The 13,070-nt window shown below is 50.4% G+C and overlaps 1 protein-coding gene across 1 annotated transcript in view; it reads left to right on the top strand.

The window, feature by feature from the left end:
• The window catches only part of unc80 (unc-80 homolog (C. elegans)), a gene marked incomplete at both ends in the record, with an annotated part of 42,052 nt that extends 29,361 nt beyond the window's left edge, over positions 1-12,691 (top strand). The window contains 21 exons of the mRNA XM_080493602.1: positions 107-241; positions 322-460; positions 749-845; positions 937-1,107; positions 1,190-1,282; positions 1,370-1,588; positions 2,522-2,752; positions 3,937-4,060; positions 5,003-5,128; positions 5,227-5,350; positions 5,449-5,655; positions 5,754-5,938; positions 6,041-6,206; positions 7,274-7,453; positions 7,559-7,706; positions 9,209-9,265; positions 10,257-10,335; positions 11,209-11,314; positions 11,586-11,606; positions 11,930-12,126; positions 12,239-12,691. Of these exons, the coding sequence (XP_080349728.1) occupies positions 107-241; positions 322-460; positions 749-845; positions 937-1,107; positions 1,190-1,282; positions 1,370-1,588; positions 2,522-2,752; positions 3,937-4,060; positions 5,003-5,128; positions 5,227-5,350; positions 5,449-5,655; positions 5,754-5,938; positions 6,041-6,206; positions 7,274-7,453; positions 7,559-7,706; positions 9,209-9,265; positions 10,257-10,335; positions 11,209-11,314; positions 11,586-11,606; positions 11,930-12,126; positions 12,239-12,691 (3,258 nt within the window). The remainder of the gene's footprint in view (positions 1-106; positions 242-321; positions 461-748; positions 846-936; positions 1,108-1,189; positions 1,283-1,369; positions 1,589-2,521; positions 2,753-3,936; positions 4,061-5,002; positions 5,129-5,226; positions 5,351-5,448; positions 5,656-5,753; positions 5,939-6,040; positions 6,207-7,273; positions 7,454-7,558; positions 7,707-9,208; positions 9,266-10,256; positions 10,336-11,208; positions 11,315-11,585; positions 11,607-11,929; positions 12,127-12,238) is intronic.
• Positions 12,692-13,070: the final 379 nt, after the last annotated feature.

Genomic DNA, 13,070 nt, shown 5'->3' with positions numbered 1-13,070 from the left:
CCACTCCGCCATGAATCTTTGGCGTTCCCCCGTGGGGCTCAGGATTGACTTCGAGCGAGTTCTGTGGAGGGAATCATGGAGTGTTTCCCCTCTGTCTCTGTGACAGGTCTACGCCGACTATGAGAGCAACCCTTTGCTGAGGCAGGGCATCGAATTTTGCTGCCGGCAGTTCTACATCCTCCATCGGAAACCCTTCATCCTGCAGCTGTTTGCCAGTGTGGCGCCGCTGCTTGAATTCACCGTAAGGCCGGAATCTACCCTGACTAACTTTGGCCTGTTTTCGTAGCCTCTCTCTATATAAACCCCGTCTCCTTCCTCCAGACCAGCACCAGTACCGGTCTGTCCAAGGGCGTGTCGGCCCAGTGCCTGTTCGACCTGCTCGTGTCTCTGGAAGGTGAAACCCAGGACGCCTTGGACGCTCTGGAGCTGGTCAAAGCTGAGAAACCTCTCCGCTCGCTTGGTAAAAACCGTCATATTCTCTCTGCAGTCGCTGCCGTAAGTAGGGGTCACATCGGACCGAGTACAGAGAGAACAGTTGTTTTGGAGTTCAGTTGTGATGCCCAGAAACTCCGACCGACGCCACATCCAATTAATGTTGAGTGCGCTGCGATGTCAGCTTATCTTACGTCAAACATGCCTGGAATCCAGTCTTCATGAGTTCAACTTTTGCGAAAATATGCTGCAAACATACCACATGTCATTCTCGTTCATCTTTTTCTTTTTTTTCTTTCTTTTTCTTTCTCCACAGACTTCTGTTATGGCAACGAAGATTTGACCTTTTCAATCAGCGAGGCCATCAAGCTGTGTGTCACCGTCGTCGCTTACGCGCCTGAATCCTTTCGGAGGTTTTGCTAAAAAAAAAAAAATCATCGGAATAACGTCTCACTTCGTCTCGTGTCTTTCGCTTCTCGCGCTAACGTCCAACGATGTCTCCAGTCTCCAGATGCTGATGGTGCTGGAGGCTTTAGTGCCTTGCTTCCTCCAGAGGCTGAAGAGCAACACGGTGACGATGGAGTCCGCCTCGGCTGCCAGGGACGAGATCGCAGCCATCGCTGCTCTGGCCACGTCCCTGCAGGCTCTCCTGTACAGCTCCGAGACCCTCACCAGGTTTGTGTCCGGGCCTTGAGTCACGGAATAACCCATAGAACGCGGTCCCTTGTGGTGAAGCTATGTCTTGCCTCCTCTACAGGCCAATGACGGCGCCCCAGTTGTCCCGCTGTGATCAAGGCCATAAAAGTGGCACCACAGCGAACCACGCCATGTCGGGAGGAGTCAACACCAGGTAACATTCACGTCACATTGGCTCTCAGATTCCGGAGATTTAGTTCTGGAGTCTTGACGGTGGGGGGGGTGGGTTGTTTTTCTGCAGGGATAACCTGCACCTCCTAGAGGAGGGCCAGGGCATGCCGAGGGAGGAGCTGGATGAGCGCATCGCTCGGGAGGAGTTCCGCCGGCCTCGAGAGTCCCTCTTAAACATCTGCACCGAGTTTTATAAGCACTGTGGACCCCGGCTCAAAATCCTGCAGAACGTGGCCGGTGAGCCGCGGGTCACGGCGCTGGAGCTGCTGGACATCAAGTCGCACATGAGGTGATGAGGTTCACCCAGAACCGAGTGCAAGTCTTTGTGGTTTTTAATTTTTTTTTTTAAGGTATCTTTGAGGGATATTTTTGGGCAGGTACAGTTAAATCCTATTTGTTTTGGGCCGTATACAATGAAGTCCTTTCAAAATACTTTCACCAAAAAAAACACCCGGCAATTCCCCACGAGCAAGTAGAGGAGACGGTGGAAAGGAAAAAGTCTTTTGACAGGAAGAAACCTGGTGGACCAGAGTCAGAGGTGGAGAATTTCTGCTGTTTCTGTTGCAGTTCGGCGATAGAAGGAGAGAAAAGGACAAGACAGATGAATGGATTGTGGGTAGGGATTCAAACCCTGGTTCGGGTCGAGGGTAGGGATTCAAACCCTGCTTCGGGTCGAGGGTAGGGACTCAAACCCTGCTTCGGGTCGAGGGTAGGGATTCAAACCCTGCTTCGGGTCGAGGGTAGGGATTCAATCCCTGGTTCGGGTCGAGGGTAGGGATTCAAACCCTGCTTCAGGTCGAGGGTAGGGATTCAAACCCTGCTTCGGGTCGAGGGTAGGGATTCAAACCCTGCTTCGGGTCGAGGGTAGGGATTCAAACCCTGCTTCAGGTAGGGGGTTCCGGATTTAGACCCTGGTTCGGGTAGGGGGTAGGGATTCTGACCCTGGTTCGGGTAGATGGCAGGGATTCAAACCCTGGTTCAAGTAGGAGGTTGGGATTTAGACCCTGTTTTGGGTAGGGGCAAGGGATCCATACCCTACCCCAAAATCAAATTTTGCTTTGGTTTTGTTTTGTAACTTGTTGTCTTCGTCTCTGAAGGCTTCTCGGAAGCTGACAATTGCCGGGTGCAGACGGTCTTAAAAGAATATGTACTATCGTGAGAAAAAAAACCTCTCAAAATGACGTATTTCTTGTAGAAATCCTTTGTTCACTGTCTTGGCCAGGCTGGCAGAAATCGCCCACGCCCTGTTGAAGCTGGCCCCCTACGACACCCTGACCATGGAGAGCCGCGGGCTGCGGCGCTACATCATGGAGATGCTGCCCATCACCGACTGGGCGTCGGAGGCCGTCCGCCCCGCCCTCATCCTCATCCTCAAGAGGCTGGACCGCATGTTCAACAAGATCCACAAGATGCCTACGCTCAGGTGCGCTCGCCCACAGGCATTATGCAGCAGGTCTGTAGAACACGATTCCTCTCTCCGTGTCGCTGTGTATCGTGCTGTGACCGGTGCCGTGGTGTGTACCGTAGATAGACGGCTTCTTGGCACTGTCCTCTGTGAAGCGCTGCCGTGGTGGCTGCTGTACCGTAAGTGCTGCTGTGTCCGTGTTTCTGTGCAGGTCCGTGTGTGTCCGCCGGGGAGGAGTGGAAAGCATAAGTGGTTGTGTGTGCGAACAATGGACCGCTGGCCGTCCGTCCTCTGAGCCAAGGCTGTTCGGCGTTTTGCCAGGGAGCCAATAGTGCAGTCACATCTCGGTTTGACCGGATTAAAGTCTCCAGATTAGAGCCGTCGGAGAGGTTATCTTATCTTTTCAGCCCTGAATCGTCCGACTTGTGTTCAGATTCTTTTTTCCATGAACTGCAATGAAAAACAAAGAATTCCTTAAACCATCATTCTATAATAGTGGAAATAAGGTTCAATTCAGCGTCGCCGGTTCGGTTCTCTCGATGATGATATTGATGTTAAACTGTATTTCTATGAGGACTTTTTCTTTAACTCTGACAAATATATGTACTTTCACCGCATTGCGTTCTTGTAACTGGTTCATTTCTTGATTTAACTTTTTTTTTTTTTAAAAAAATGGTAATCGACATTTAAGTTTTGTAAAAAAAAAAAATGAAACCCGTACTGTAAGAGGTTGGACTCAAGTCAAAGTGGTCAAGTACAAGTTCTGAACTTTACAAAAATATTTGAACTTGTTTCAGTTTAAAAAAAAAAACCAACTTGATTGCCAGTGAGAGTGTCTCTGATCATGAGCACCGGAAGTTTTTCCATCTAAAAACCGTCTTTTTATCCGAGCGATGAAACACAAACGGTTCAAAACGTCAACCAGCCCGTTGCCACGACAACAGACGGGCCACGGCCGGCTCAGAGGGGACTCCAGGGGTTTCTTCTTCTCGTCAGGATCTGTCGCTGCCGTGTTTTCAGCTGGCTGTGTTTGTTCGCTTTTGCAACGTTTGGTGTCAATACAGTCGCACACTAATGACTTTTTTCTTTTTAAGGGCGAAGATATATATATTTTCATAGACCGACACGTTTAATATGAACTGATGTGCCTTCAACATGTTTTTTTCTAAATTCGTGACAATGTGTTTTACGCTTGGGGGTCTGGTGGTGGTGGTGGTGGGTGTGTCCTCCAGGAGACAGGTGGAGTGGGAGGCGGCCAGCAGCCTGATCGAGGGAATCTGTCTGACCCTGCAGAGACAGCCCATCATCTCCTTCCTCCCGCACCTCCGCTCGCTGATCAACGTCTGCGTCAACCTGGTACGGAGTCACGCCGACGGAGAAGCGAGTACACACGAGGACGCTTCAAGTGAAAAGGCATCACGCTTTCAAGTTGTCCATTTCCACGAAAACTGAAATGCTACAAAAAAAAAAAAAAAGATATGTGGTTTTCATTTAGGGCCACTAGAGGGTGCTGCTGGTCATTTTTTGCTATGGAAAAAAACCCACACATGTATACTGTAAGCAATTCCCGTGTACACGGACATTTGTTTTCTATTTACCACGGCCATGGTTTACACAACAATGGCGCCATGGCATTTTCGAAAAGTTGTGTCACCCCCTGTGTACATGACGGCGGCGTCATAGCATTTTTGAAAAGTTGCGACGTCCCCCATCCACACGATGACAGAGTTGCAGTGTTTTCAAAAAGTTTTTTTCCCTCGTTTACACAACAACAGGGTCGTAGCATTTTCCAAAATGTGCATTTCCCCACTTTACACGATGATGGACTCATGACATTTTTTTTAAAAGTTGCATTGTCCTCTATTCACAGGACAACGGAGTCGTATCATTCAAGAGTTGGGATTTCCCCCGATGACGCGACAACGGAGTCATAAGTTGTTCGAAAAGTTGCATTTTCCCCCAATTCACGCAGCGACGGTGTCGTGGCATATTTGGAAACTTGTGTTTGACCCTGTTTATGCGACGACAGTGTCAAAGCGTTTTCGAAAAGTAGCGATTCCCCCCGTCTCCACAACAACGGAGTCTTAGCATTTTCGAAAATTTGCATCCCCCCCCCCCCCACACGACAGTGGACTTGTCTAATTTTTGAAAAGTTGCTTTTTCTCCCGTTTACACGAGGACAGAGTCGTAGCGTTTTCAAAAAGTTGCGTTTCAGTGGCCCCGACTCGTAAACTGACTCCCAGAATGAAGGTTTTTTTTTCCGTTGTTGCGTTTAACGTGGTGTTGTGGTGCTTTCAGGTGATGGGTGTGGTGGGACCCTCCAGCGTGGCCGACGGACTCCCTCTCCTCCACCTCAGCCCCTACCTCTCCCCCCCGCTGCCTTTCAGCACGGCCGTGGTCCGGCTGGTCGCTCTGCAGATCCAAGTACAGCAACTCGGCTGAACCCCATCGACCTCCATTAAGCGCCACGCTCTCTCTCTTTTTTTTTTTTTTTTTTAAACTTCTCTCTCCACCCTTTCCAGGCCTTAAAGGAGGACTTTCCCCTCAGCCATGTGATCTCACCTTTCACCAATCAGGAGAGGCGAGAGGGGATGCTGCTCAACCTACTTATTCCGTTTGTCCTGACAGTGGGTTCTGGAAGTAAAGGTAATGTCCCCACCTCCCCAAAACTGCCCCCATTGGACGGATAGAGCGCCTCAGAATCCAGCAGAGAGAATCCCCCTGTATTGTGATCTGACTTACAGACAGCCCGCACCTGGAACCGCCGGAGATCTTCCTCCTCCTCCAGACGGTCATCAACATCCTCCTGCCGCCTCGGATCATCTCCACCTCCCGCACCAAGAACTTCATGCTGGACGCGTCTCCGGCTCACTGCTCCACCCCCGGGGACACGGGGAAGGACCTGCGCCGGGAGGGCTTAGCAGAGTCCACCAGCCAGGCCGCCTATCTGGGTACGTCGGTGTCTTACTCCTGAGGACACGTCACGTCTTTGACCGGTCCTCCCGCTAACCCCCCCCCCCCCCCCCCCCCCCCCCCCCCTGCTACGCAGCTTTGAAGGTGGTGCTGGTTTGCTTCGAGCGCTCGCTGGGGAACCAGTGGTACCGCCTGAGCCTGCAGGTGAAAGAGATGGCTCTGAGGAAGGTGGGCGGCCTGGCGTTCTGGGACTTCATCGACTTCATCGTCCGAACCCGCATCCCCATCTTCGTCCTGCTGCGACCCTTCATACAGTGCAAGGTGAACCGTCTCTTCCTTTTGGCCGACGTTCCCCGTCGAACTTTTCCGATCGCGTGCTTTTCTTCTTTTTGTGTGTGTGTGTGTGTGTGTGTGTGTGTGTAGTTGCTCACCCAGCCGGCGGACTCCCAGGAGGAGATCACAGCTCGCCACCACATCGCCGATCAGCTGGAGCGACGCTTCATCCCGCGGCCGCTCTGCAAGAGCTCGCTCTTCGCCGAGTTCAACAACGAGCTCAAGATCCTCAAAGAGGCCGTGCACAGCGGATCTGGTCAGACACCGACGCCCGCACACCTCTAGAATCCCGGCGGCTTTTGGGCCCATTTTCACTTTCCGCTTGCCAAACGTTTGTTCGCCAAGACCAAAACCGAGAAATGAAGAGGCTGAGAATAAATCAACCGCAGCATCACAGGACCAAGACTTTAAGGGGCTTAGACTGAATCAAGACCAAGACCAAGACTTTAAAAGACCAATACTTTACGGACTGAATTAAGACCAAGTCTAAGACAAGACCAATACTTTAAGGGGCTTGGACTGAATCAAGACCAAGACCAAGACAAGACCAAGACTTTAAGGGGCTTGGACTGAATCAAGACCAAGACCAAGACAAGACCAAGACTTTAAGGGGCTTGGACTGATTCAAGACCAAGACCAAGACTTTAAAAGACCAATACTTTACGGACTGAATTAAGACCAAGACTAAGACAAGACCAAGACTTTAAAAGACCAAGACTTTAAAAGACCAAGACTTTAAAAGACCAAGACTTTAGGGACTGAATCAAGACCAAGACTAAGACTGGAGCATCCCAAGACCAAGGACCAAGACCAAGACCAGAGCATCCCAAGACTAAAACAAGACCAAGACTTTAAGTAGCAGCAATCAAGTGAAGACCCAGACCGAATCAACCTAAGACCAAGAAAAGACCAAAACCTTCAGGGGCCAAGACTGAGTCAAGACCAAGACCCTGAGAATGTAGCCACCGCAACTCTCTCCATATAGATTTACTGGATTAGATATAAACACTATGTTGAGGCCCAGATAGGAATCTGGCCCGATTCGGAATCGGTCCTGCCCAGATTGGAATTCCATGTTGAACTGAAAAACAACAACAGTCCGTCCCAAATATCAAAGTTTGACTTGATTAGAAAACAGTTTATAAACATGTTAGTTATTAACAATGAAAATATTTGACAAAATACTAGTGTATTAATGGAAAATAATCCGCAAGTAAATGAAAGCGACGAGACAAACAGGTGCTAAGCAGTTCTATTTATGCTGAGTCAGTAAATGTTGAGGAGAATTCTAAACTTGGTTTGATAGTTCCTCCTACTCCACAGCTTACCAGGGCAAAACCTCCATCAGCACGGTGGGCACCTCCACGTCGGCCTACCGCCTCAGCCTGGCCACCATGTCCCGCTCCAACACGGGCACCGGCACCGTCTGGGAGCAGGACAGCCAGCCGTCCCGCCAGCCCTCGCAGGACACGCTCAGCCGCACCGACGAGGACGACGAAGAGAGTAACGAGCTTTACTTTTACCAAAACTCCTTCGGTTTCACATTTGTTGTTTGGTGGATCAGTGGTATGACGACCCCCCCCCCCCCCCCCCCCCCCCCCCCTTCAGTCGACTCCATGAGTATTCCCAGCGTGGTGAGTGAACACGAGGCCTTCCTGCCCCGAGCCGTGTCACAGCGGCGATTCTCCAGCCACGCCACCGGCACGGCGGCCTCGCAGCCCGAGGCGCCTCGGACCACCATGCTGCCCAGCCACAGGTAACGCCTCAGAAACGCACGCAAGGGTTTCTGGTACGTCGAGGTCAATGGACTTTCTCGAACCGTCGCATTCTGACTCATTGAAATAACACCGTCACCTTGTTTGTTTTTAAAAAAGAAACACGCGCAATGTGCTGGGCCTTTAAAGAAGACCGGGTCTGAATTTGAAGTAAATATATCGGAGTATTCGTGGTTATTAGTATTATACTTTAGATACTGTTATTGGAAAAAGTCGTGGCATTGTATATCATTCTTTTTTAAGGACTCCGACTTTTAAAAAAATATTTCGGGGTAAATATTTGATCATATTCTTACATTTACAAGTTTCTGGGACAATAAGAACTCAAATAACCTTAAAGTGGATTAAGCGTTGACCCTAACCCTCAACCATACCCCGACCGATACCTCTACCTTTAACCCTCGACCATACCCCTAGCCCTACCAGTACCCCCACCCGAAGCCCCAAACCCTTCTCCTGCCCCCACCTCAACCCTTGCCTCCAAACCTACCCCAACCAATACCTCTACCTTGAGAGCTACGTTTAACCCCAAACATAACCCTACTCTTAGCTCTACCAGTACCCCTACCTCTAACCCAAGGGACCTCTACCAGTACTTCTACTCCCAACCTACTCCTGCCAGTACCACCATCCCTTCCCCAAACCCCAACCTCCAACCCAACCTCTACCAGTACCCCTATCCTTACCAGTACCCCCACCCCAATCCTGCCCCTACCAGTACATCGATCCCTACTAGTACTCCGACTCCAACCCTTACTACTACCATCACCCTAACCCCTAAACCCTGCCACTACCAGTACAAACAACTACTGTTACCAGTACCCCATCCAACCGGTACCATCACCCACAACCATAAACCTAAACCCTGCCCCTACCACTACCTCTACTCCCAACCCTACTCCTACCAGTAACAATACCCCTACAAGTTCCCCCAACCCTGCCCTCAGTACCACCACTTCACCCAGTACCACCACTTCACCCAGTACCACCACTTCACCCAGTACTCCGAGCCCCAACATGTTTCACAACATTTGCACTCTATTACACGATCTACCAGTTTTGCGACAAAGTATTCTCATACCAACGTCTTTTGGGTTAGAGTTAGACCTTCGAGACCTCCTGAAATACAATGCTGTACTTTGTTTTATCTTAAAATACTCAGAAACTGAACCCTATGTGAGACTCTAACTCAGCCCAATGAGAGGTTTTAAACTCGTTCATGCAGCATGTAGGTATTTTGCCGGCGGTCAACCAGTCATGTTCCTCACCCAAGTCATATTTTTCTGTGTATCTCTGTTGATTGACCGCGTTTTTTGTTTTGTTTTGTTTTTTTTAACTCCCAGGGCGACACTTTTAAGTAAGAATGTCTTTTTAAGAACGAACACGAGCTGGTGGCTATCTGTGACTTAAGCCCCGACCGATCTCCGCTATGCACTCCCTAAACTCCCGTTCTCCCCCCTCCTCCGCCCCCCCCTTTTTACAGTGAACCCAATGTGCTAGATGAGTCCCAGGGCCTTCTGCAGGAGGGTAACCTCTCTAGGTACAGTGGCCCTCTGTGTGTGTGTGTCCCGTTGGTGCATTCCTTGCATCTGTCTGCCACGGGGAGGGGCATCGCCTCCGGGACGGCCTCCTCTACCGGCCGTTGATCACTCATCTACATCTGATCAAGTCGCCATGGCCCGTCACACCTTACCCCCCCGCTGTCTCTCTCTCTCTCTCTTTCTCTGTGGGTCCAATGTGCCTTGTGTCTGTCCCCCCCCCCCCCCCCCTTTTACCTTACCACTTCCTTCTAAACTCCACACTGACACTCATCTTCTCAGCTCATCTGCTGCGCTATCGTAACCAGGCCCCTCCAGGCCAAAAAGATGGAAGAACCCCCCCCCCCACCACCACCTCCACCCCCCCCCCCCCCCCCCCCCCCCCCCCCCCACATCACCAGGGAGTCTCTGCCTCTGTCCCTCCTCTCTTAGCGCTCTACAGTTAATGTGCCATCGCCAGAATCAGCCTCTCTCCCATCGGTGCCATGGTGTTTCATACTGTTTACGTGTCTGTCAGGCTTCTCGCTGATCAAATTGGGCGTCCAACTGTGGATACCAATCTGTAGGGGCAAAGGGGGACCTGGGGTGGCAACCATTATTGAATGACAGGGCCATTATTGTTTCATTTATCTGCTTTCTTTTACAAAAAAAATGTTTTTTTTTCCCTCGTTGAATAGAAAATAGTTTGACTTACAAAGTACATACTAAAAGAGGATTTCACCACAGATTTCTTTCCTTTGGGTTGCTACTCCGGCCCCTACTAGCCCCTGTTGTGTTTTTTTTTTTTTTTTTTTTTTTTTTTGGTGTCTGAATCATGGCAGCACTGTTTATTTCCCGCACTGTGATTGGGTGTCTCGTATTGAATGGGTTAGACTAGCGATTTCGTTGTGTCCGCACACGGTCAGATCGCAGGCACAGCTGGGGACGCCGCGGCGCGTTCGGTTTCCTTAACAACGGGTTTGATGTCTGTGTGTGTGTGATGGCTGAATGCAGGGTGGCCAGTGTGCAGAGCGAGCCGGGCCAGAACCTCCTGATCCAGCCCCCGTTAGGAAGGAAGCGAGGACTCAGACAGGTCAATCCCTCACTATCATCATGTATAAAAGTGTAAAAGTACATTATAAGTTGGACGTTCCAGACATTTGTTCAATTAGGGGACTTTTTAAAAGAGGCATTATTTAGAACGGGATCATTTTCATTTGATTAAGATCAAATTTAAAGTGTGTAAGTGACTAGAATTGTAAATTTTTCACCATTTAGGCCTTAAAAAGGTGTAAAAGATTTATAATGCTGAGTGATTTTTAGATTTTTTTTTTTTTATAAAACTTTATAAACCCTCCTTTCACCACATTTAAATTTAAATTTTTTGAATATATCCATCTGATTCTCTGGCTGGGGGTCAATTATATTATTATTTGGATTATGATTATTATTATATCATTCTTTTTATTATGATTTTTGTTTATTTTATATTATTTGATATCATTATTTTTCTAAATAAATTTTGTTTTCATCATATTAGTTTTACCTTTTTTTTTTTTTAATTTTATGAATTACTTAATTAATCTATTGATTTATTCATTCATTCATTTATTTATTTATTTATATATTTATTTATATATTTATTTATTCATTTATTTAATTATTTATTTATTTATTTATTTATTTATTTATTTATTTATTTATTTATTTATTTATTTATTTATTTATTTATTTATTTGTTTATTTATTCCTGCTGTTGTAGCGTTTATCCCTTTCAGGCCCTTAAAGCAAGCTTTATTGTCAGCCTGCCATCATAAGTCATCGTTTGCATGTAATTTAACCCCAGCCTCGTTGCTTTGCTGGCCGCCTCTTTAACCTCTATATGAGGAAAACAATCAAATGTAAATATCTGATCAACTTTAGTGGCAGGTTTGAAACGACGCAGCCTTGTGGTAATTCCCTGCAGCTGCGGCGCCCCCTGCTGTCCATCCCAAAGAATGAACCGCGGGGCCGATCGGGGGCGAGGCTCTCCACCACGAGGAGGAGCATCCAGCCCAAAAACAAGCCTCTGGGTAACCGATCACACTCTCATCTGTCCCAGTGAGGACGACTGTTTGTCTTGTCTGGTAGTTTATTTTTTTGGGGGGTTTTTCAAAAAGGAAGAGAGAAACTCAGTGAAAGCCCCCCCCCCCCCCCAAAAAAAGAAAGAAAAAAGGAACCGTACCCCCATCCTCTCCACCCATGACCTCTGTCTTTGTTCCAATGCTGTTTGTTGTGCCGCCTGTCACCAGACTGACTCTTCTCACTCTGTTCTGTCTCAATGCCTTTTGTTTCGAAATAAAGAAACTTTGTTGGACTGTGAAGGTGAGACGCCACCCTCAAACCCGTCCTCTCCACCCTGCAATGGCCCCCGCCCCTGTAATCTGCAACCTTACCCCCCCCCATTAGGGCCCTCTGCATGTCTGTCTTGCATCCCCTTCCCTCCCTCCCTCCCCCCCTCCCCCCTGCCTCATCCCTGCCTCTCCACTCTCTTTGGTGTTGATGTGGCTACTCTCGCCGCCGCCTCTTGTTTTCATTGTGTGTGTGTGTGTGTGCGTGTGTGTGTGTGTGTGCGTGTGTGTGTGTGTGTGTGTGTGTGTGTGTGTGTGTGTGTGTGTGTGTGTGTGCGTGCGTGCGCGTGCCCACAGCGCACGCAGACCAAAAGAGGTCCGTCACCTTCACGGAGAACCAAGGTTCGGGCAAGCCGCCGACACCGAGCACCACCGAGCCGCCGGCCGAGGGCAGAAAGGCGAGTCCTGACCAGTCCAAGTCCCCGGCGCTGGAAGTGTCCCCGGTCTCTTCAGCCACCGTGACGGCTGACCTGCACGGCCACGTCCCCGCCAAGGTAGGACTGTCTGAAGCAGACCAAGAGGTGTGCGTCCCCCCCCCCCCCCCCCCCCCCCCCCCCCCCCACACACACACACTCCGGGACAGAAGGTGTTTGTCTTCCCCTGCAGGCGCCTCCACCCATCACCAGCAAGGAGAAGCGGGAGCAGTGGGGGCTCCGCAGCAGCCTCTCCCCGCCTCCGTCCATCTCCCGCCCCTCCACCCCGACTCCCCCGTCCAGAACCTGCTCGCCTCTCCCCTTGTCCCGCACCTCCTCCCCGCTCCCTCCGCCGCTCCCCGTGCTGTGCGCGGCCCCGGCGCCGGGCCCCCCGCCTCCCCCGCCCCTCCCCCCCCCGCCGCCGCCGCCGCCGGGACCGTCCCGCATCCGAGAGAGCCCCGGGGACGAGGACACCGCCGCCCTGCTCCCGCGCGGCGACGCGCTGCTGCGGCTCAGCGAGGACGACGGCACCGAGAACCCGCTGCTCGCGCCGCTGCTGTCCCCGCCGTCGCCGCGGCGACCGCCCCGCCAGTCCCCGCTGCCCCTGTCCCCCGTGGACCTGGACCTGGATGAGTCTCACGTGTGAGACGAGGTGGCGCGAACCTGCAATCTGAAGATCAACCAGCATCATTTATCTCCCCCGGAATCCTCAGATTATCCAGCTGAATGTAGATTACCCCCCCCCCCCCCCCCCCCAAAACACATTTTGGTTTGGCCCAGTTCCATCTTCAGCCATGGCGACCTTTCAACTGAAACCTTCAGTCAGGGGGGGTTCAACATGACGCCTCAACAAAAGACTCCAATCCGGCGCGCCCCCCCCCCCCCCCCCCCCCCCCCAAAAAAAAATAAAACAAGCAAATTTAACCAATTTTTCAACGATTTTTTTTCAACAAATATTTGAAGAGTTTTGGACACTGAGATATCGGTGACGCCGCCGCGGTAAAGTAGTGCCATAATAACCTTAA

This window comes from Lipophrys pholis (assembly GCF_963383615.2).
Source record: "Lipophrys pholis genome assembly, contig: SUPER_23_unloc_1, whole genome shotgun sequence".
Lineage (NCBI taxonomy): Eukaryota > Metazoa > Chordata > Actinopteri > Blenniiformes > Blenniidae > Lipophrys > Lipophrys pholis.
Note: the sequence above shows the minus strand (reverse complement) of the source record. Positions and strands in the feature narration are given on the sequence as shown.